The 24932-nt window shown below is 45.1% G+C and overlaps 1 protein-coding gene across 8 annotated transcripts in view; it reads left to right on the top strand.

The window, feature by feature from the left end:
• Positions 1-24932, top strand: part of prkcz (protein kinase C, zeta) — a 643052-nt gene that overhangs the window by 476633 nt on the left and 141487 nt on the right. For all 8 annotated transcript variants that reach the window (XM_038773788.1, XM_038773787.1, XM_038773793.1 and 5 more), the window contains 5 exons: positions 14874-14971; positions 16157-16243; positions 19115-19250; positions 21619-21706; positions 23553-23672. In XM_038773788.1, the coding sequence (XP_038629716.1) occupies positions 14874-14971; positions 16157-16243; positions 19115-19250; positions 21619-21706; positions 23553-23672 (529 nt within the window). The remainder of the gene's footprint in view (positions 1-14873; positions 14972-16156; positions 16244-19114; positions 19251-21618; positions 21707-23552; positions 23673-24932) is intronic.

The following is a 24932-nucleotide window of genomic DNA, read 5'->3' as shown; positions in this document are numbered from 1 at the left end:
CGATCAAAAATGTTTCTACTTTCATACTTATACTGGAAACCGCCTGTGCAAGTTTGTCATGCTGTAATTACACTGTACTACAGTATCCTGTCCCCTGAAGAATTGCAGAAGCACCCCCACTGGCTCCTCTGAGTAATTTCAGGAGTATGATTACAGCATGAGAAACCAACAGAACAGCTTCAATTATAAATTTCGATAGATATAAGAGGTTATAATACAAATATAAAAACAAGGGCAAATTGCCTCCTGTACCAATTTTTTCCAATTAAGCGGCAATTTAGCATGTTCAATCCACCTACCCTGCACATCTTTGGGTTGTGGGGGCAAAACCTACGCAAACACGGGGATAATGTGCAAACTCCACACGGACAGTGACCCAGAGCCGGGATCGAACCTGGGACCTCGGCGCCGTGAGACTGCAGTGCTACCACTGCGCCACCGTGCTGCCCTCATGTATGTTTTTTTTTAAATAATTTTTATTCAAGTTTTTTAATAACAATAACAAATTTTCTCCCCGCAATTTAAAACAAACAAGGTGTGTTTCCACGCCAAAACAGAACAAGAAAAGAACTCACCCCCTCCCCCCCAAAATAAATAACAAATAGCAATACAAGAAAGAAGAAAATAACATAACACACCCCCCAACCATCACCATACCCCCCCCCCGGTTGCTGCAGAGACCGACCACTCTCTACCCCTTCGCCAGGAAATCGAGAAAGGGCTGCCACCGCCGAAAGAACCCCTGTACCGACCCCCTCCGGGCAAATTTCATCCTCTCCAACTTGATGAACCCAGCCATGTCATTGACCCAGGTCTCCGGACTCGGGGGCCACGTATCCCTCCACTGTAACAGAATCCTGCGCCGGGCTACTAAAGACGCAAAGGCCAGAATGCCGGCCTCTCTCGCCTCCTGCACTCCCGGCTCCGAAGCTACCCCAAAGATCGCGAGCCCCCAGCCCGGCGTGACCCTAGACCCAACCACTTCCGACAAAATCCCCGCCACCCCCTTCCAAAACCCCTCCAGAGCCGGACATGCCCAAAACATATGGGTGTGGTTTGCCGGGCCACCCGAACACCTCCCACACCTGTCTTCCCCTCCGAAAAACCGGCTCATCCTTGCCCCCGTCATGTGAGCCCTGTGCAGCACCATCAGCTGAATTAGGCTGAGCCGTGCGCAAGAGGAGGAAGAATTCACCCTCTCCAGGGCGTCCGACCACGTCCCATCCTCAATCTCTTCCCCTAGCTCTTCCTCCCATTTCGCTTTGAGCTCATCTACTGAGGCCTCCTCCTCCTCCTGCATCAGTTGGTAGATAGCCAAGATCTTCCCTTCCCCGACCCACGTCCCCGAAAGCACCCTGTCCTGCACCTCCCTTGGCGGCAGCCGCGGAAACTCCTCCACCTGCCTTTTAACAAAGTCCCTGACCTGCATATACCTAAAAGCGTTCCCAGGGGGGAGGTTCCACTTCCCCACCAGCTCCTCCAGAGTCGCGAACTTCCCATCCAAGAAGAGGTCACCAAACTGTCTGATGCCTGCCCTGTGCCAACTCCCAAATCCCCCACCCGTTCTCCCTGGCGCAAAACGGTGATTGCCCCGTATCGGGGCCCAAACTGAGGCCTTCACTTCCCCCTTATGCCGCCTCCACTGTTCCCAGATTTTGAGGGACGCAACCACCACCGGACTCGTGGAGTACTTTGCCGGGGGGAGTAGAAGTGGGGCCGTCACCAAGGCCTCCAGACTCGTACCCGCACAGGATGCCACCTCCAGCCTCTTCCATGCGTCACCCTCCCCTTCCGTCACCCACCTGCGAATCATCGCCACGTTCGCCGCCCAATAATATCCACACAGGTTGGGCAGTGCCAGGTCCCCTACCTCCCTTCTTCACTCCAAAAATACCATCCTTACTCTCGGGGCCTTCCACGCCCACACAAACCCCAGAATCGACTTATTCACCCTTCTAAAAAAAGCCTTCGGGATCAACATGGGGAGGCACTGGAAAAGAAACAAAAACCTCGGGAGCACCGTCATTTTAACCGACTGGACCCTACCCACCAACGAGAGCGGAAGCGCATCCCACCTCCTGAACTCCTCCTCCATCTGCCCACCAACCTCCAAATGTAAAGCCTATGCATAGCCCCCCAGGTCGTAGCCACGTGGACCCCAAGATACCTAAAGCTCCCCGCAGCCCCCCTCAACGGGAGTTCCCCTATCTCCCTCTCCTGACCCCCCGGGTGCAGGACAAACAGCTCGCTTTTCCCCACATTTTGCTTATATCCCGAAAAGTCCCCAAACTCTTCAGCACCTCTGGCATCCCCTCTGCCGGGTCCGCGACATACAGCAGCAGATCATCTGCATACAGCGACAACCGGTGCTCCCCCCCCCGCACAATCCCCCTCCAATCCCCCGGCGCTTTCCCTGTCTGCATGCTTCCCAGCGCCTCCACCAACTCCTCCAGCTCAATTGGGGCCCCCAAACCCTCCACCCGCTCGTCCCCTACTCTTGGGAACTCCAGCTTATCCAAAAAGCGGTCCATCCCACCTGCTTCCCCGGGGGGTACCGCCCGATATAGCCCCTCATAAAAGGATCTGAACACCCCATTGATGTCCTTTCCACCCCGCACTAAGTTCCCACCCGCATCCGTGGCTCCCCCAATTTCTCTAGCTGCCTTCCGCTTCCGGAGCTGGTGAGCCAACATCCGGCTTGCCTTCTCCCCGTACTCATACACCGCCCCCTGTGCCCTCCTCCACTGCACCTCCGCCTTACAGGTGGTTAAAATGTCAAACACCGCTTGGAGACTGCGCCGCTCCCTCAGAAGCCCCCCCTCTGGGGTATCTGCATATCTCCTATCCACCCTGACCATCTCCTCCACCAGCCTCTCCCTCTCGACTCTCTTCCCCCCCCCCCCCTTTCCCTGTGCGCCCGAATAGAGATCAGCTCCCCTCTAACTACTGCCTTTAGCGCTTCCCAAACCATCCCAACCTGCACCTCCCCGTTGTCATTGGTTTCCAGATACCCCTACGAATCCGACCACACACTTCCTCCTCTGCCAAAAGCCCCACATCCAACCTCCACAGCGGGCGTTGATCCTTCCCCTCCCCCAGCTCCAGGTCCACCAAATGTGGAGCATGATCAGAAATGGCTAACGCCGAATACTCCGCCCCCGCCACTCTCGGGATCAGCGCCCTGCTAAGCACGAAAAAGTCAATCTGGGAGTACGCCTTATGAACATGGGAGAAAAAGGAGAACTCCCTACCCCCCGGCTTCAAAAACCTCCAAGGGTCCACCCCTCCCATCTGATCCATGAATCCCCTCAGCACCGAGGCCGCTGCCGGCCTCCTGCCCGTCCTAGACTTCGAGCGGTCCAGAGCCGGATCCAGCACTGTGTTAAAGTCCCCACCCAGAATCAATCTCCCTGTCTTCAGGTCCGGGATCAGGCCCAGCATACGCCGCATGAAGCCCGCATCATCCCAGTTGGGGGCATAAACATTAACCAAGACCACCCGCTCCCCCTGAAGTCTCCCACTCACCATCACATATCGACCTGCACTATCAGCCACCACTTTGGACACGACGAACGACGTGCTCTTACCCACCAAAATTGCCACCCCACGGTTCTTTGCATCAAGCCCCGAGTGAAACACCTGTCCCACCCAACTCTTTCTTAGCCTCACCTGATCCGTAACCCTGAGGTGCGTCTCCTGGAGCATAGCCACATCCGCTCCCAGCCCCCTCAAGTGAGCCAAGGCCCGGGATCACTTCACCGGACCATTCAGCCCCCTCACGTTCCATGTGACCAACCGAAACCGAGGGGCCGTCCCCTTCCCTCTACGCCGATCAGCCATAGCCCTTCCTCAACCCACCACGTGCCCGGGGAACCCCCCAAGCCCACTCCCCACGGTGGCTAACCCCCCTCCCAACCCCCCACCTTCACCATCCATTCCCTCACAGTCCCTGCAGCAACAACCCGGCACCCCCCCCCCCCCTCTCCTCTTCCCTCCCAACCCCCCCCCCCAAGCTAGTGCCCCCCTAGCTGCGTTACCCCCAACATTATGCTTCCGTGAGTCAGCTGACTTCTGCTGACCCCGGCTACTCCCGCCAAAACCACGACCCCCCCCCACCCGGATGCAACACAGCCGCCAATCCCTCCCTCCCAGCGCCGGCCCCGCCCCAATTCCTCCGGCGCGGGAAGAAAGCCCACGCTTCCAACCCGAGACCCGCCCCTCGACCCAACACGTGGGAAAAAGATGGACACATGACCCATCGGGACCCCAAACTACTCCCCAACCCACCAGTGGAAAAAAAAACCCATCACAATAAATAACCAACAGCCCCAAAGAAACCCCAAAAGAACCCAAATAACCATAACTCAAATAGCAAAAACGGCGAAACCAAACAGGAAACAACCATCAGCAAACACAGCCACTATGGGTGAAAGGATACCCAAGAGGACAAAACCTCCAAGCAAAGTACATTTCCCCCCCAGTCCTCAGTCCGAATCCAAGTTCTCAGCCTGGACAAAAGCCCAGGCCTCCTCCAGAGAGTCAAAGTAGAGCTGGCGGCCCTTGTACGTGACCCAGAGGCAAGCCGGCTGTAGAAGGCCAAACTTCACCCCTTCCTGTGGAGCACTCCCTTCGCTTGATTGAAGCCAGCCCTTCTCCTCGCCACCTCCGTGCTCCAGTCCTGAAAAATCCGAATGTCCGTATTCTCCCACCTGCTGCTCCTTTCCTTCTTCGCCCCCCTCAACACGCACTCCCGGTCAACCAAGCGGTGAAAACGGACCAGCACCACCCTGGGCGGTTCGTTCGGCCTGGGCTCCCGCTGCAGCACTCTATGGGCGCCTTCCAGCTCCAGGGGACCACGAAACGACCCTGCACCCATCAGCGAGTTTAACATTAGGACCACATAGGCTGCCAAATCCGATCCTTCCAGCCCCTCCGAGAGGCCCAAAATCTGTAGATTCTTCCGGCGGGAGCGGTTCTCCATCTCCTCCATCCTCGCCTGCCATTTCTTGTGCAGTGCCTCGTGCGACTCCACTTTCACTGCCAGGACCAAAAGCTCATCCTCATTCTCCGAGGCCTTGTGCCGCAGCTCCCGAATCTCCCCGGCCTGAGCCGTCTGGGTCGCCACCAGTTTGTCCAATGAGGCCTTAAACGGCTCCAGAATCTCGGCTTTCAGCTCCATGAAGGAGCGCTGAAGCAGCTCCTGCTGCTCCCGCGCCCACAGCTGCCACGCTGCTTCCCCGCCCGCCGCCATCTTGCCTTTTCTGCCTCTCGCCGTTCTCTGAGGTAAAACCGATTTTTGGACCGCTCCGCTGGAAATCCAGTCCATCCACCGGCTGCTGGGCACACTGGCTGTGTTTCCCCCCCGAGGGAAAAGTCGAAACAGCGCCGTTGCGGGCTCTTAAAAGAGCCCGAAAAGCCAAAAAAAAGCAGGAGCTGCCGAACGTGCGGCTTAGCTCCACATTGCCGCCACCGGAAGTCCTGCCCTCATGTATGTTAATCTTCATTCAGGATAGTTTCTTGGGCTCTCTACAAATATGAAAGTCTCTTGTATTGAGTAAACATATCAACCAAATGGTTTTTATTTGCTGCCGGCAAATTTGTATTACTTTGTTTTGCTCACAATTAATTTTATCCAATATTTGTTTTGATGGTCCAATTCCTCTCTTAATGCAGAGGTGGATTTTCAAATATTTTGAATCTCATTGTTCTGCTCTTGGAACTGCCAAGAACGTCCCTGGCTTGGTGGGTGAATAACCTGTGTGATGCTGGAGCAAACAGACGGGAGAGGTTTAGGACTTCACTGGTGTTCTGAATTATCTGGGTTGTGTCACTAGGTTAGGACACCTGTTTCTTCATTGATTCAGTTAACCACCTTGGAAATTATGCACGTGCAAATATCCAGTGAGGAGGTGATTGGGCTTGGCTGTGATAGCATTCATCATTAATTAATCCACCTTGCTGTATTGGCTCCTGAATGTGAATGATCATTTGTATAAGCTATCACAATGCTGTTTGCACCAGTGAAACTATATCCAGTATGAGTCAGCACCTTCAGGTGGGCAGGGAGAAGTGGAAGAAAAGTTGAGTGCCACATGAACTTAAATTAGACCATCCCTTAACAACCCCATGAAAATAAATCTAAACCTAGTAGAGTTTGTATTTTGATACCAGGGAAGTAGAAAGACATCAGGCAAGAACAAAATGAGAATTTAGGGCTCATCTTTTGTTGATAGTCGAGGAGCAACTATGACACATACCATATAAAATGTACAAAATATTTCTGAAATATTTTAATATTGCTTACTTCAACTGGGAGTGTTTGGCGGTTATTGACAACTCCATTTGAGCCACTTAAAACCATGGGCAAACTTCTTTACATACTGTGCACCAGAGAGATTGTTTTACATCCCAATAGAATCGGAATTCTATCACAAAATAAGAGCCAAGACAACCTCTCTGTTAATGAGTCATGGAAAGGCTAAAATTCAATCAGAGTAAATAAGAGATAGTCTTTTTGAAAATCTGAAACATCACCATGGAGCACATCGCTGGTAGCAGATGGATAGAAAAAAGTAGAGGACTAAACCTGGTGCTCATGATTTCATTTGTGATGTCTTCCCAATAGCCTAGCAAATCAGGTCCTGTCTTTAATTCAGAACATCAAAATAAAGAATATTTAGTCATCACTGAAGCAATGGCAATTCTGGGGTTGGCCATCACACCATTAAAAATCAAGTTTACTTGGAATTTTAATTGTTTACTCTTGTGTAGATATTGCAGTTACAATTTGTAAACATGCATTAATATTTTAATTCTTAGATTTTGTTCAATCTACCCATATAATGTCAATAATGGGCGACATGGTAGCACATTAGTTAGCACTGTTGCTTCACAGTGCCGGGGTCCCAAGTTCGATTCCCGGCTTGGGTCACTGTCTGTACAGAGTCTGCATGTTCTCCCCATGTCTGCCCGGGTTTCCTCCGGGTGCTCCGGTTTCCTCCCACAAGTCCCGAAAGACGTGCCGTTCGGTAATTTGGACATTCTAAATTCTGCCTTAGTGTACCCAAACAGGCGTCGGAGTGTGGCGACTAGGGGATTTTCACAGTAACTTCATTGCAGTGTTGGTGTACGCCTACTTGTGACAATAGAGATTATTATTATTAACCACCCTTGCAGTGTACTAAAGGGTTTTATCACCACATTTCAATTTAAGAAAGAACTTGCATTTTTATTCAACCTTAAACATCCTTAAGATGCTCTATCTCAAAGGTAAAGATTTGTTGAGTGATTTATGGAATTTACTACCCTTATAGATATTTTTAAAAGTCATATTTTAGATTAAAACTGAATGGGTTCACAATTGGAGAAACGTCAAGAATTGATTGTGGAGTTGGGGTTCAGTTGTGAAGACTGACATAAAGAGAGAGGAGTGTAGGGACTACTGGAGCTCTGTGCCTCACCCAGTGTTTCTAATATTGATATTGGTCAAATTGCGCCATTAATTCATTATTTTGTGCTGAATACTACGTGCATTTATGTAAAGAGACATTAATTTTGCACTTTTACTATTTTCCCTCTTTGATCCCATTTGCCTTTTTGTATGTATGCACACACTGTCCCTTCTTGTCACTCTCTGGGTATCATTGCCTAAACAGCTGCCTTGCAGTGCTGCCATATCATTTTGCTTTGTTAACCTAAATATCCCCATTCCAGAATCACGCCCTCCCCTTTTTCGTTTAAAGCCCTTTCTACTTCCCTAGTTATGGGGTTTGCACGAACACTGGTCTCAGCATGGTTCCAATGTAGGCCATCCGAACGGTACAGCCCCCAATTCCCCACTACTGATGCCAGTGCCCCACGACCCGAAACACACTTCACTAACACCAGTCCTTGAGCTGCGTATTCATTTCTCTAATTTTATGTATCTTATGCCAATCCCATACCTCGGTGTCATTATCGTATTGGACAGATCCGTGGCAGGCAACCACGGCGACAGCTTCTAACTTGAACCTTTTACTGTGTGTGCGTGTGTGTCTATATATTATATATCTAGTTCTTGTAATTAATAAATACATACAGTTAATCTACTTAAGACTGAGAACTTAACTGAGGTTTATCGAGCGGTATCAAATACTCTACATGTTGGTGGCAGTGAATGGAAAAATCCAGAACCTCGTAAAAAATGCAGAAAAAAACTAAAATTCTTCAAGACTAAAGAAATAGTTGAGAAGAATTCTGACCAGAAGAAAGGGTCGAGAAGCTGACACGCAGAGAAAATTCACCAGGGAAAAGCTCCAAAGGAAGGCTTGGAAGTTGAAGGCAGAAATTTAGAATTCCTTACCGCAACAGCAGACTCGATGGCTTCGAAGTCCAGCTTCAATTCCCAGAGTGCAGAGTTAGCAGACCTAGCAGGGCTGAATTGAAAGTTCTAAAATGTGAATAAAGCAAGTCCTGAGAAATATTTAAATATGGTCAGAAATTGCCGTTTAAAAACTCAGTTGAGAAAAGCAGATTCCCGAGTTGCTGCCTGAACACGTGGGTCTGAGCTTGATCCGAAAGAGGAAAAAATAATTAATGAATTATTTCAGAAGAAGCAAGACTGAAGAAACCTCTTTAAAGACGAGCAAAGGCCAGGATTCAGTGCTTCTGCAACCCTAAAGCATAGCACTAAAACTGAGAGGTCTGCGACCAATTAATCCAAGCATTATTCAGAATTGTTCAAGGCTGTCTATGAGCACCATTGCAGAGAGAGCCCACCAAAACCAGCAAGCGCAGGGATATCTTTTGTCTTTCAATCAATGGCAGTACCATCTTGAATTTAACCAACTTTTTAAAGCTAAATCTACAGATTATTTTTTTTAACCATGGATCAGAAATCGACCCTTCCAGATGAATTTAGACTTATCCAAGACTTGGGTCAATCACATAATTGGGGCCTTTGGAGAAAAAGATTCCTTAGATACATTGCTTCAGATCTGGATAAAAAGACAGAAATTGAATAAGATAGCACACTGCTTTATTTGGAAAGCCCAATTGCAGACAACAAATCATTGCTAAATTTCAAGAAATATTCAAATCAGTTTACAGGTCACTGTGTTCCAATGAGCCAAAGGAACTAACATGCAAAATGATTTAATTCTAAAAGCTTGTAATCAGGAAAGTAGGACATAAACAAAATAAACTTACAAAAAATGAAAAAGACTCAAATATTATGTGAAACTAAGAAAATGTAAAAACCAAGTTTTTATAAGAATCTGCCAATAAAATGAGTAAAGGAAGAAAAGGTTCTTAAAAAAAATAACTTATTTTTACAAAATTCCATTTTTGTTCTCCTTTTTTTTGCAGAGTAATGGAGCAGGAGATCAGGAATAAAGTTTCAGTTGTGGGCGTATTTGGAAAATTGCAATTTGCTCAACAAAAAAAAACTGGTTAGGTTATGGCCTAAGAAAAAGAGCACAATTTGATTCCCCCCCCCGAACTAGTACAATTGGTGATCTTCCAAATTTGCCCTGGAACATAGCAGGTTTTGTGACCCAGGGCTGCTTCAGGCTGTAACATTGAAGATCATGGAAATGGGTGGCATGGTGGCACAGTGGTTAGCATTGCTGCCTCATGGAGCGAAGGACCCAGGTTCAATCCCGGCCCCGGTGACTGTCCGTGTGGAGTTTTCACATTCTCCCAGTGTCTGCATGGGTCTCACTCCCACTACCCAAAGATGTGAGGGTAGATAGATTGCCAAGCTAAATTTCCCCTTAATTGGAAAAATGTTTTTTAAGATTTTTTAAAAAGGTCACGGAAAACATTAACACAAGTGGGCATATCTTACTTGCATTAGAAATTCCCCAGTTTTGCACTGGTTTAGCAGATTGCACCTGGATTCATATAACCAGCATAAATGAGTGGAAACTCGACCGCTACTATTTAGTAAATATAAGGATTTGATCCCCACTAAAAATAGTTAATACTTTGCCTGTTTATGTCAAATAAATTTAGAGTACCCAATTCTTTTTTTCCAATTAAGGAGCAATTTAGTGTGGCCAATTCGCTTACCCTGCACATTTTTTTGGGTTGTGGGCCACGTGGAGAATGTGCAAACTCCACACGGACAGTGACCCGGGCCGGGATCGAACCTGGGTCCCTGGCGCCGTGAGCCAGCAGTGCTAACCACTGCATCACCGTGCCGCCCCCTGTCTTTTTAAGTTGTGAATAAAAACAGGTTTGCAAGAAGTGTTTCATGGAGTAATCACATCTTTAACAGAAAATGATTGTTTACACGACAGAACTATCCAACTAAATTGCAGAGTAAGATTAAAACCTTGGAATTTGGCTGAAATGAAAGACTGGAGATGGTGCTATAGTTTGTCTGGAGGGTGGGATCAAGTATTTTTTTTAAGGAGAGGGGTGATTTAAAGGACAGAAAAATCGTGGATAAGGATCTGTTTTTTTTTATTTAGAGTACTCAATTCTTTTATTTCCAATTAAGGGGCAATTTAGCGTGACCAATCCACCTATCCTGCACATTTTGGGATGTGAGGCTAAGACCCACACAGACAAGGGGGGAGAATGTGCAAACGCCACACAGACAGTGACACGAGGCTGGGATTGAACCCAGGTCCTTGGCGCTGTGAGGCAGCATTGCTAACCACTGCGCCACGTACTGCCCAAGAATCTGTTTTAACATGATGCAAAATCGAGGAACGGATACGTTGATGTCACTCTTACATGAACTGAATTGCCCCAAGTTATTACGAGGTGGGAACATTTCATGAAATATTCTTTTTGTTAACAATGTTTGTCAGCAGTTTACCACTGACCAGAAACTGAACTGGCTCAGCCATATATACTGTGGTACAAGAGTAGGTCAGAGGCTGGGAATTCTGGCGAGAGAAACTCGCCACCTGCCCACCATTTACAAGGCAGGATTGTGATGGAATACTCTCCACTTGCCTGGATAAGTGCAGCTCCAACAACACTTGAGAAGCTTGATACCATCCAGGAAAAAGCAGCCTGTTTGATTGGCACTCCATCCACCACCTTCAACATTCACTCCCTCCACCACAGACGCACATCTACAACATGTACTGCAGCAATTCATGAACGATCTTTTGACAGCAGCTTCCAAATCCATGGCCTCTACGCCGTAGCAGGACAAGGGCAGCAGGTACATGGGAACATCACAACCTACAATTTCTCCTCTGAGCCTCACACCATCCTGACTTAGAACTGCATCACTATTCCTTCACTGCTGGGTCAAAATCCTGGGACTCCCTTCTTAACAGTGCTGTGGGTGTTCCTGCATACGTGGACTGCAGCAGTTCAAGAAGGCAGCATACCACCACCTTTTCAAGGGCATTTAGAGATGGGCAATAAATGCTGGTCTAGCCAGTGACACCCACATCACCATGAAAGATATTTTTTAAACTTCAATTTCTGACAAATCTTGCATGTAGAATCACATCTGAAAGTCTTGAGACCTATTGCAAAAATGTGTTTAGTCAAATAAAGATGTTAGAGGGGGTGATCAAAAACTTGGTCAAAACTTTTTAAGGAACATTTTGTAGAAGGAGGTCGAAGAGGCTGAAAGCTTTTGTAAGATCATTCTGATACAGAGGCGTTTAGGAAGGATATTCCTGACCATGGATCCGAGATAGTTACAATGGTCCAGCTAAGAGGAGGAGCAATGCACAGGAGATTGTGTTAGGAATGAAGGATTCATGGGCAGTCCGTCAGCTTCGAGGATGACTTGATTCCACACTGGGGAAGTGGGTTCTGTGGTAACTGAATAGTCCAATCCTGGATCCGCAGACATATGCCGCAGGTTTGGCAGGTGGTGTTTGATGAGGTGGGTGGGTGGCACCTTCTGGATTCTGTGCTCACCTTCTGCTGTTTACGCTTGGCCTCACTCTAGGTGATTGATGCCTTCACAGATGCTTTTTCTGTGTGTTCTAAGCCAAGCGATTCCCACGTGTCAGTGGGAATGTTGCATTTATTTAGGGAGACTTTTAAAGTGTCCTTGTAGCATTTCCTCTGCAGTCCTCGTGATCACTTGCCTTTGCAGAGCTCTGAGTAGAGCAGAAGTTTTCGGAGTCCTGTGTTGGGTATGCGGGCAATGTGGCCCACCCATAACAGCTGGTCAAGCGGGACAAGTGCCTCAATACTGCAGATATTGACCTTGGAGAGGACGCTCACGTTGGTAAGCATTTCCTGCCAGTGGATTTGCAGCATTTTGGGGAGGCAGCATTGGTGATATCGCTCTAGGGATTTGGTCTGTGGTGCTTCGGTTGGTGAGGTTCACTGCTTGCATGTCATCGTGGACCAGCGGAGAATGGTGACAAATTTCTGCAGGCAGCCGAATTTGAGGAGGATGGTCCACAATACCTCACGGTTGACAGTCAAGATCGTGCTAGATCGAAGAAGGCCATGTACAGAGATTGATGCTGCTCCCTGCATTTTTCCTGGATTTTTCACGCGCTGACAATCATGTCCATTGAGCCTCTTGATGGACGGACGCCACACTGAGACTCCGAAAGGAATTCTTTAGTCACTTGGAAGAGTGGTTGAGTGTATTCTCGTGATGACCTTTCCGTGGTGGTGAGTAGAGAAATTTCTCTAGATTCCACAGTCAGACCTGTCTCTTTTCTTGAAGAGGTTACCCGTGAAGGCCTTGCCTTCTCAACCTTGCCCTTCGTCTGGGGTGTAATGATCCTCAGGTTAAAACACCACCAGTCAGCTCTCCCCGTCAAAGAAGAAAGCAGCCGATGGTCATCTTGAACTATGGAGACTTTACTTATAGAGTTCTAGTAGTTATGGTAATGAATGACTCTTGTTTACAGCTAGACATAGAAATGTAACTTAAAGAACAAACATACCTGGTGCTGCTCAAACCTGCCTTTTGTTATCTGCTGTACAGAACAAACTCAGGTGGCATGATGATGCAGTGGTTAGCACTGCTGCCTCACAGTGCTGAGGATCCAGATTACTGTCAGTGTGTTCTTCCCGTGTCTGCGTGGGTCTCACCCCACAACTCAAAGATGTGCAGGATAGGTGGATTGGCCACACTAAAATTTCCCCTTAATTAGAAAAAAAAATTAATTGAGTACTCTTTTAAAAAAAAATTTTAATTTAAAAGAGAACGAACTTGGTTTTAATACGCAAATAAACATTTCATTTTGCAAAGTTATGCATTGACTTCAGATGGATAGAAAGAGAAAGAAAAAAAAACACTGTACTTTAGAATATGATTTTATGCACTTTCTGATGCATCTGTCAGTGGAATTTGGACAGATGGATCTCTAACACAATGGAAAAGTTGAGGGTCAAGGCAGATGAGTAGATGAACTGCAAAAAAGTAGTCAAATACTCTGCAGGCACACAAGTTTTGGATTGGAATAGGGCCATCAGAGGATTTACAGGATAAAAATCACAAACATTGACAGTGAAATGCCAAGAATATTAAGTAATTACTTTACTCTAGTATTTACCCGGGCGATAGATCGGATGAACCTGACATTGGAAGGTCGGACTGGAAATGTATAACCATTTTATTATGAAAAGAAAAGAAATAGTAAATAAACTAACCAAACTCAAAGAAGCTAACTCATTTGGTCCAAACTGATTAAGGAAGCTGCAGAAAATATTTAATACATGAACAAAAGGTATAGCACTAGGGGTCTGATTGATAGCTAATGTTAAAGCTATATTTAAGAAGGCAGATATGAATTATCCACCAACCTAAAGGTCAATCAGGTTAGCATCAGTAATAGGAAAAATCATGGAAATCCCTACCAAAGGAGAATATAGAAAAACATTTCTAAAGCCAAAAATATAATAATGAAGATCAGCGTAGATTTCAAAAGAGAACATTTTGCTTGATCAACCTCATTGAATTGTTTGAAGTGGTAACAGAGAGAATATACATGTGTAATGCAGTGGATGTAATTTATCTAGATTTCTAAAAGGTCTGTGAACAGTTCTGGTTGCCACATTATAAAGAGGATACGAGGTATTGGAGAGGGTACAAAAAATATTTAAACGGATGATACCGAAACCACAAGGTTATACTTATCAGAAAAAGAAAAAGATTTCTAGGGTCACTTTTCTCTTAAAAATAAAAGGCTGAAGAGTAACCTAATAGAGATCTTTAAAATTCTGAAAAATTTTGATATGTTAAAATATATATACAAAACTCTATATTTTATCTAATAACTTATAAATACAGACTTTCAGCTATTTTCACTCTCCTGCTTCCTGGGATGAGGGAATTATCTTATGAGGAAAGGTTGGACATGTTGGGCCTGTATCCATTGGAATTTAGAAAAATGAGAGGTGATCTTATTGAAACATATAAGATCCTGCAGGGGCAATTCAGAACAAATATCCGAGAATTGAGAGAATGCAGAACCCGCTACCCCAGCGGTTCATTCAAATAATATTGATGCATTTCAAAGAGCAGGTGAGCACAGGAGGGAGAAGAGAATCGAGGGTTCTGCTGATCAAATTAGATGAGAAAGAATAAGAGAAGGCGTGAGCAGAGGAAAAATGCCAACATGGACAGATGGTCCCAAATGTTGTATATTCTGCGTAATATTAACGTTATGCCTTCTACCTTCTATTTATAAAAAATACTCGGTGGGCAACGGTTTTTAAAAAGTTTTTATGTTTTACATATGGTTTGAAGAATGGCGGAGGTTAACAAAAAAATGATGTCTTCTGCTTTCAGCCAGAATTAATGTGGAACTTACTTAAGGGAGTTGTTAGGCAAGGAAGAGTTTTAAAAAAAGATGCACTTCAAGTCTAATTAAGATTTGTTTATAGTCATATCTTGTTGCTTGTCATTTGGGCCATGCGTTATGCAATTCCCTTTTTCTTCACAGGATATCGATTGGGTACAGACAGAAAAACATGTTTTTGAGCAGGCCTCCAGTAACCCATTTCTGGTTGGTCTTCATTCATGTTTCCAAACGGAAAGCAGGTATGAAATAGTTCTTAATAAAGCTTAGTATTTTTTCTTTTCTCTTTTTCTTTCATTGGACCTTTTTAATTGTAACTAATGAATCTGGAGAGGTCAAAATGTTAAGTAAGAATTCTACATAATACTTGTGAGCTGGATATTACTGTTTTCCACTGGCATGTTTGAAGGCCTTCCCACTGCTTTCCTCCTTGTCCCCAACCTGTCTCCTATTTTATGAAGGACACAATGGTGGGGTTGGGTGGCCCTCTCACCCAATTGCCCCACCCCTCCCCTGCCACTATTTTACCTGTGGTAGTGGCGGGGAGCCCAGGCCAAGTGGGTAGACCAACAACTTTTGCTGGACGAGCTGATGTCAAGCAATGGGTGGAGGAAGGAATCTCCTTTGGGGAGGTGATCTGTGCCCATTGGAGGCACCACACCTCTCCTCTGGAGATCCTGCCAGTTGGGTCCTGTTGATATCCAGGTTTGCCTTCAGCCCGGCTCATCTCCTCCTCTTTGGAACTGGTTGTAGTACCTGCACTGGCCCCCACTCAAACCTTACACTGCTGCGACTTCTGAACTGCCGGATTGGCCAGCAGCTCTCTGAGGTAGGACTTCCTTCCCAGGTGGGGCAACGGTCTTTTTTATGGTCAGGCTCCTGATTGTTTGCTAGAGAATGGCAGCAAGTGGACTCAAATGAAGAGAAAGGGAAATAATTTGCAAAAATAAGTGACATCCGTCTTCTCTGCCATTTTTGTGATACTGGCTATGATATTTACGACAAGACTGAGAAAATGGTTGTGTTTTGAAACCACGGGCACAGTTGCCAAGCAGCAAGCCCATCGATATTGCACCTTCTGCGCCATAACACATCTCTGATTCTGTTTAGACGTAATGCCATTCTATAGTATTTCTTCAAAGAAAATGAACCATTTATAAATGGACAAATGAACATTGATGGTGGGATTAATATTACTAAGTGGTCACTGAATTTTCTGAGCTCCTGTACATCACAAATTGAAAGCTCGTTTGACCATAAGTGATTTTAAATATATATGCAAAAGCGAAAAAAGATATGGTGCCTTATAGTATTGAAACTTCAGAAAACAAAGAGCACTTCTGCATATTTAAGATTTTCTAAACAGCAGTTCTTAATGGGTTTTTGCATTTTATTTATTTAACCTTATTTTCTGTGTTATGTTTCAGGCTGTTTCTAGTTATAGAATACGTCAATGGTGGTGACCTCATGTTTCATATGCAACGGCAAAGGAAACTTCCCGAAGAACATGCCAGGTATGTGGCAGAATAATGGAAAAATCGTGGATAGTATAAATTTATCAGGATGACAGTATTGAACTGTATTGACAAATAAATCTGACAGCGGGCTACTGTCTTTGTGAATGACTGATTGGGGTGGGTACAGGAAGAAAGAGATCAACATCTTTTAATTATCTCTGTACAAGACACTGTTATCCCAGCCAAATGCAGTCATAAACCTAACAGGTTTTTGGAATTCACTGCCCGAGTCCTAAACTCGCACTAAGTCCCGTTCACCCATCACCTTGTGCTTGCTCAGAGTTAAACAATTAGTTAATTTTAAAATTTGCAGCATGGTGTCATGGGAATGTCGCTTTAAGAAATGTTTGGCTGCTCATGTTACTGCAGTGATGTCAGAGTGTGGGTGGAGATGAGCTCTGGCTCTGATTTTTAGTTTCACTTTGAGAAAAGCTTGGGTGTGTCTGTGTCTTTTTGGTTTCGTTTTCAGAGCTGGACAGCTGCAGTCACAGCCAGAAGGGGTATTAGAGTCTCTCTCTGTAATCTAAAGAATGTAAATCGGTCCTTTGGTGATTTAAAACTAATAACTGCTCTCAGTAGTGACTTTAACCTGATGTGCTTCTGTTAAAAGTTTTTTTTTAAGTCTTATGGATGTTAAAATGACAGCTTAAGGATTACTTAGTGTTGTATTCTTTGGGGGTTGTATTTGAATTAATGGTTGCTAAGATGTCCACTATGTTTTAAAAAGGTTAACTTGAGTTCATAGAATAAACATTGTTTTGCTTTAAAAAATACTTTTGCATTTCTGCTGTACCACACCTGTAGAATGGGCCATGTGCTCCCCATACCACAATCTAGTAAAAGTTGTGGGTCAGGTGAACTCCATGATACACTTTGGGTTCTCTAAAGCCTGGCACATAACAAATGTTTGAAATCTCTCCGTGGCCTCACCCTTTCCTAGCTCTGTAATCTCCTGCCTGTCAAGATATTTGTGCTCCTCCAATTCTGGCCTGTTGCTAATCCCTAATTTTAATCACTGCAACAGTCCACTATTAGCAACCGTTACTTCAACTGCCAAAGCCCTTGGCTCTAGAATTTCCTCCCTAAACCTCGCCACTTTTGTGTGACCCCCTTTAATATGCTCTTTAAAACTCACCATTCACCTATCGTGATATCTCCCTATCTGGCTTAATGTCATGTTTTGTTTTGTGATGATCCTGTGAAGCACCTTTGGACGTTTGTTACTTTAAAGACACTATATAATGACAAGTTGTTGTTAACATATATGCCATTGTTTCTGGCATACTCAGGGCACGATTCTCCGCAACGGCCGACGCCGGAGTGAAACCCGGAGTGTTTCACTCCGGCGTTGGAGGCCGCTCCTCGACCCCTATTTCACCTCTCTCCTCCCCCCCCCCCCCCCCCCCCCCGGGGGGGGCTAGGAGCGGCGTTGTGAGAAACTCGGCCGCCGGGCCTTGACGCTTGCGTCAAAGCGGCGCGCCGAGAATGACACGGCCGGCGGCGCCTAAGTGACATCAGCCGCGCATGCGCAGGTTGGCCGGCTCCAACCCGCGCATGCGCGGTTGCCGTCTTCCCTCCACTGCCCAGGCAAGACGTGGCGACTTGATCTTGCGGGGCGGTAGAGGGGAAAGATAGAGACGCCGGCCCGACGATCGGTGGGCACCGATCACGGGCCAGTCACCTCACGAGCACGCCCGTGGTGCTCGATCTTCTCTCCGCCCCCGACAGGCCCCACACTTACCTGTCGCGCGATGTTCACGTCGGCAGCGACCAGGCGTGGTTGCCACCGGCGTGAACCCATCGGGGTCGTCAGGCCGCTCGGCCCATCCGGGCCGGAGAATCGGCGGTCGCCGGGAAAAACGGCGAGCGGCGATTCTCCAAGCGGCGTGTCGCAAAACGTGACACGCCATTTTGGGGGCGGTGGGAGAATCGCGGGGGGTGCCAGGGCGGCGTGGCGTGATTCTCCCGGCCCTCCCGTGATCCTCCCACCCGGCATGGGGAGCGGAGAATCGCGCCCCCAGTTCTTGGAACTTTCCAGCCTATTATGTTATTTTGTGATTTTACACTGAAGTCTGAGTTGAGTGCCTCCCTGAGGCTCTCATCTTTGTGGGTCAGTTTTTGCAAATGGGAGGAATGTTGAGAGGAAGCACTACTCATTGCAAAATGCACTTGTTTTCCTTTTCACTCTTTGATTCTCATTTTTTGTCTTGTACATTTTTCGTTTTCCATTTTCACCACTTTCTTTCTTCCTTTGTTTCTTTCTTACTCCTTATTTCTCAAGTACCTAAATTATAGCTGGTTAGGAATATGTACTAACCCTGTTGCAGTCTTTGATGGTATGTAATTTATAAAATATTCAAATTGTTGTAAGATGAAAAACCTCCAATTCGCTACAAGAAAAATGGCTCCAAAAGCTTTGGCAAGCTGTATCTGATCTCTTTAAAAATTGTTTTCCAACTTGTACTATCCATGGCTGGTAGGCATTAGCAGGACATGCTTGTACTCTAATGGTGAAAATGACTTCAGGTTCTATATGATATCACAACCCCTATTTGCATATATTGATGTGGCTCCTGCCCATTTCAGACAGGATTTCTAATTGTCAGAATTCATTTGTGTCTTAAAATTGGACAGCATGTCAAAACAGCAGCGAATGGACAGGACCAATCCGCCTCTTTATCTTTGAGCAAATAACACCCAGTTTATATACAAATGTATGACAATGAGATGAAAACCACTCTGGTAATGTGTATGATGAACTATCTAGCCCAATAAAATTAGTTTCTTAAATTAAGCAGTTATTAACAGGACCACCATACTCATTGTGGTGAAGTTCAGTGGAATTACCAGTATATTTGCCTCCTTTAGGTTCTATGCTGCAGAAATTTGTATTGCTCTCAACTTCCTTCATGACAGAGGAATCATTTACAGAGATTTGAAATTGGACAATGTTCTCTTAGACTCTGATGGCCACATCAAGTTAACAGATTATGGAATGTGCAAGGTAAGATGTTTATGCGTGACAGTGAGAATAAAATTTCAAGGTAAAAATACTTATTGACATGAACAACTGAATTAGTCATTAAATTGATAGATGTAAGGTGATTAAAATCTTTTTTTTTTCATCATCTCATTGGAGGCCTGATAACCATTCAGTATCTAATTTACATGCCCATTAGTTGTTTGTGAGCAAGACAGTCAATGCCAGTAGCATACTCAACCAAGTAGTTGAGTCCGATCCTATATTCACCAAAGGTTCACACACACCCACTTGTCATTAAAGGTTAACCAGGTTGTAACAGAGGACAGGAACCCGTGTTGAATTTCTTTTCTCTCCCCTTGCACCAAGCCGAAGTGCCTCAGCTGGCCTCTGCCAAATCGGGAATAACACCACAACCTTTTGGCCTATGTCATTTGCTTCTTCACCAAGCCCTGCACTTAAGGCCATTACATTATTTTTGGTGTTTAAACACATGGTCGAATTGCTGATCATGACTAATGACCGAATAACACTAACTATATATGCATAGGAGACACATTTGCAGGTGTTATAAAATGGAAAGCTTACTTGTTTGTAAAAGCCAAGAAAATAATTCTTGATATTTAAACCATCAACATTGCTGTAGTCCATGCCCAAAAGTGGCGGTCTTCGGGGTATCAGACCAGCCAGATCTATTCCTGGGGAGGAGGGCGGACCCCTTGCCTTTGCCTCCCTGATCGCCCACCGTAGAATCCTGTTTGGCTGGTGGTCAGCAGCAGCACCCAAAGCTGCAGACTAGCTGTCCGACCTCTCAGAATCTCTCCAAATGGAGAAAATCAAATTCGCCATCCGAGGGTCAGACGACGGCTTCCACAGAATGTGGGAGCCATTCACCCAATTGTTCCAGGTAGCCAAGAATCAGGGGAATGTAGCTGAGGCAGGGGAGGGACAGACCAGGGGGTGGGGGGAATTGCAGCTAAACCCAAGAGAAAAGGAAGGCGAACCACAGGAGAGGGGGAGGGGGGAAGGGGCAAGGGCAAGAAGTGGGGGGAAGAGGGAGGAGACGGGGAACAACAGAGGGGAACCAGTGATGTGGGGGGTAGGCAAGGGAATGACAGCCAGAAGGAGGGCACGGGAAACGACAACAAACTTGGCACCTACAGGAGCAGAGAACAAGGAAAATACGGGTGGAAGACAGGATGAATGGCTGAAGTGGAGGTAATCGCGACACGACAACGGCAGCAAAAACCGTCCGGAAGAAGCACGCGACAACACCAACTTCAGATCCATTCGCGTATTGCCCTCTGTTATTGTTTCCCCGGTGCCCAAATGTATCTGCACGCCCCCAGTTCCCCCCCCCCCCCCCCCCCCCCCCCCCCCCCCCCCCCCCACACACACACACACACACACAAACGGATGCCTACTTATAGGCGAAAAACAATATTGCCAATTGTACAGAACTGCTGTTATTGAGCTAGCACATAATACCCTCCCAGTTATTTTATTCTAACTATTTTTATTGTTTGTTTTGTTTTTTTGTGCATGTCCCCTTCTCTTCTATGTTACTCTATTTTGTGTACATAACGGTAAATATACTTTGTTCAAAAACCCAATAAAATCATTTATAAACAAAACATTGCTATAGTAGCTTGCTCCTTGTTACACGTGCATTACAAGCACTATTTGAAAATTTGTAATTGCATCCTGAATATTGAAGTAATTATCTCAATATTTAGGTATATTAATAAGTACCATTTCCTTGTTACTGTTCATTATCTTATACAGTGACATTACAGCGATTGGATGTATTTTCAGTATCTTGTAGGACAGTGACATGTTGCATCTTGAGATGTGTGTTCGCCTGCAATTGTGATGTTTTAATATGTGCATTCCACAATGATATGTTACCCTAGTTAAATATTCATCTTTATGGGCAACACGGTGGTGCAGTGGTTAGCATTGCTGTCTCATGGCATCGAGGTCCCAGGTTCGATCCCGGCTCTGGGTCACTGTCCGTGTCGAGTTTGCACATTCTCCCCGAGTTTGCGTGGGTTTCACCCCCACAACCCATAGATGTGCAGGCTAGGTCGATTGGCCACGCTAAATTGTCCCTTAATTGGAAAAAATTAATTGGGTACTCTAAATTTTAAAAAAATATTAATCTTTATTTATTACAATATGTTGTGTTGCATGGTCTTTGAATAACTTGACACTCATTTCGATAAATATTTTGCAGCAATGCTTTGTATTTGGATGGCTTAATGTCATTTCAAGCAACCAATTAATTTTAAGTCACCTGAAATTTTGGGAGATCTGTTTTTACTGCTGCTGATTGTTCAGATTATTGTGAAAATTACTTTTGCATGGGTCTCAATTTATGTTGCCTCTACAGGAAGGACTTGGTCCTGGTGACACTACCAGCACTTTCTGTGGCACACCCAATTATATAGCACCTGAAATATTGAGAGGAGAAGAGTATGGTAAGCAACTGTTATAGAAGACAAAGCTAACATTGTTAGATTTGATTATTTGTATAGCATAGCACATTAGAGCATGAGTATTGTGCTCTATTTTCGGAAGAAAATGGTTTCCTGCTCTATGTGGTATGTTTGTGTTCTCTGCTGTCCCAACTGTGAGGTGGAGTGGATGTCAGGTATCTACTTAGGAAAGGAAAATTCAACACACATCCTCACAAGACAATCTTTTACACTTCTTCATTTTTATTATGTATTTATTTCCAGAGACTTCCAGTAGGTTGCTTGCCTAACTTGTCAAGGATGGTTTGGCAACCTTGAACAACAGGGTTGTCCAACCTTTCGTGTGAGGCGCCCCATTTCAATTTTTTCTCACTTAAGGGGCCAATGAGCAAATTTTAGAAACAAAATTCTGCAAAACTAAACATGAATTTCAAAAATAAAGTTGTGGTGTGAGGAAAAGAAGTCACTTTCTGAACAAAAAAACAATGTTAAAGTAATAAATTGATCATTCTAAGAAATTAGTAATTCATAAAGATGATCATTAGTGTGCATGTGTGTATGGCTCAATCTGTCTCAGGGTATTCATTAACTCATCCTAACCCACTCAGTATGTGTTGGTATGTGAGGGTGACTCAAAACCTGAACCTGGGAGTGAGCCAGACACACAGTCATTCACTCACTCATCCTCTCCGACTCGTTTTGTCTGTCTGTCTCTCTCTCTCCCCTCTCTCTTTCTCTCTCTCCTCTCTCTTTCTCTCTCTCAATCACCCTCTATCGCTTTCTCACTCTCTCTTTCGATTTCCCTTTCACCTCCTTGGGTACTTCTCTTCCTCTCCTGTAGACTCATTGCCACCAAGCCTTGGGCTAAATGCAACCACGCATCTTCACACTGTTCGCTGTTCCTCCAATTCCAGACTGTCCTCTGCCTCACTGGTGAGCCCATCAGCAGCAAATGTGTGAGAGCAATGGCCTGTGATTAGAAGAGCAGCTCCTTGCAGTTCACTTCACTTACCTATATTTGGAACACTGGCTCAACCTTGATAGAGAAGCATGTTGGGCCAGATTGTGGCCCTCGGGCCCGATGTTTGACAACCCTGTTGAAGAACAAAGAGGAAGAAAATGCAACAAAACTTCCTCAAAACGTTAAACGCCGACAGGCCAGATTGAAAAGAACAAGGGATGATGAAATTCAAACCTTCAGGAGTTACACAATCAAAAATGTTAAAATTAATTTTACCAATTGATTTCAAGGATAATATGAATATGTATATTTGTACTTTAACTTTGAACAGAGTATTTGCATTAAAAGATTTTGAAAGCTTAAATGTTTTAGCAGTTGGTTTACTAAAATAGTCTATTTATTAAGGTTGGGTGTATACTATTTTTTTTAAATTAATTTACAGGATGTGGGCAATGCTGGCTGGGCCAGCATTTGTTGCCCATCCCTAACCGTCCTCCATTTCAGAGGGCAGTTGAGAGTTAATCACATTGTGGTGGATCTGGAGTCACACGTAGGCCAGACTATGTTTCCTTCACTGAAGGACATGTGAGAACCAGATAGGTTTTTACGACAATCAACAATAGTTTTCTGGTGATCATTAGTCTTTTTAATTCCAGATTTCGAACCTTGGGTCTCTGGATTGCTAGTCCAGTGAAAAAACCACTATGCTACTGCCTCCCCAATGTGAAACAGCCAAAGTGAGGGAGGGGGTGGAAAAAGAAGAGGGGGAGAAGACATTTGCTTTTAGTCTCTTTGATGGTTGGATGGCAGGTTCTAATCAGGGACTTATGAAAAAGAATTTGTAAAAAGGAATATTTCTTTAAAACATTGCTTTTTATTATTTGGCAGGTTTTAGTGTAGACTGGTGGGCACTTGGCGTATTGATGTTTGAAATGATGGCTGGGCGATCACCATTTGACATCATCACTGATAATCCAGACATGAACACCGAGGATTACCTGTTTCAAGGTTAGCTGGACTGAGTACAACTTTGATTTTCCTTTTTAAGTAAGCTTGCAGGCTCTCTACTTGATGTACCACCGCAGATGGAACAGCACTCCCTCATGTCAGCAGCTTCATAGAAGAAAGGAAAAATTGGGGGAATCTTTTATTTTGTTTTTTTGCATTCGGGTAAATTAGACAACTGGTAAGAAATTGAGCTTTGCGTTTGGAGAAACATACAACAGAGAAATATTTCTGACACTGAAAGGGACTATTCTGCCTGTCATATCCTTGCTGGCAGAAAGAGCAATCCAACCTGCTCCCATCTTCCACCTCGCAAAGTTACGACACTAAGTGCATAACCACGTGTTTTTTAAATGCGATATGAGTTTCTGCCTATATTGCTTTTTCAGACCCAAAAAAATTACTCCTCAGCTCCTCTCTAATACTTCTACAATTAAGTTATTTGCCTTCTGGTATTGACCCCACTGCTAAGGAAATAGATGCTGCCTGTTCACTCTTTCTTGGCTCCTCATAGTTTTAAATTCAATCTCCCCTCAGCCCCTCTGTTCCAAAGAAAACAATCTAAGCAGCATAACCTCAGGATAAGGACTTGATCATTTGGAACTGAGAGAAGAAATGTCTTCACTCAGTGGATTGTGAATCTTTAGCATTATCTACTCCAGTAGGTTATGAATGTTTCATCGAGTATATTCAAGACAGAGATCATTAAATTTTTGATCTCTGGGAATTGTGGGTTATGGGGAAAAAACAGTAAAGTGGAATTAAGAAACAAGGTCAGCCATGATGCTCAATGGAGAAACAAGGTCAGCCATGATATTCAATGGAGAAACAAGGTCAGTCATGATGTTCAATGGAGAAACAAGGTCAGCCATGATGTTCAATGGAGAAACAAGGTCAGCCATGATATTCAATGGAGAAACAAGGTCAGCCATGATCTTCAGTGGCGGAGAAGGTTCAAGGGATCAAATGGTCTATTCCTCCTATTTTTTATGTAATCTCAGCCTATCCAATCTTTCTTCATAGCTTAAATTCTCTATTCCCCGCAGCATCCTTATAAATCTCTATACCCACTCTAACAAAATCACATCTTTCTTAGAGTGACCTATTGTTTCCTGGTGACCAGAACGGCGCACAGTACCATAGCTGGAGTCTAACTAGTGTTTTACACAGTTCTAGCGTAGCCTCTCTACTTTGATACTCTTGGCCTCTGCCAAAGGAAAGTGGCCCATATACCTTCTAGCCACCTTATCTACTCATTATGCT

Source organism: Scyliorhinus canicula, chromosome 16 (genome assembly GCF_902713615.1).
Source record: "Scyliorhinus canicula chromosome 16, sScyCan1.1, whole genome shotgun sequence".
NCBI lineage: Eukaryota > Metazoa > Chordata > Chondrichthyes > Carcharhiniformes > Scyliorhinidae > Scyliorhinus > Scyliorhinus canicula.
The sequence above is the reverse complement of the archived record's forward strand: the minus strand, read 5'-3'. Positions and strand labels throughout refer to the sequence as shown.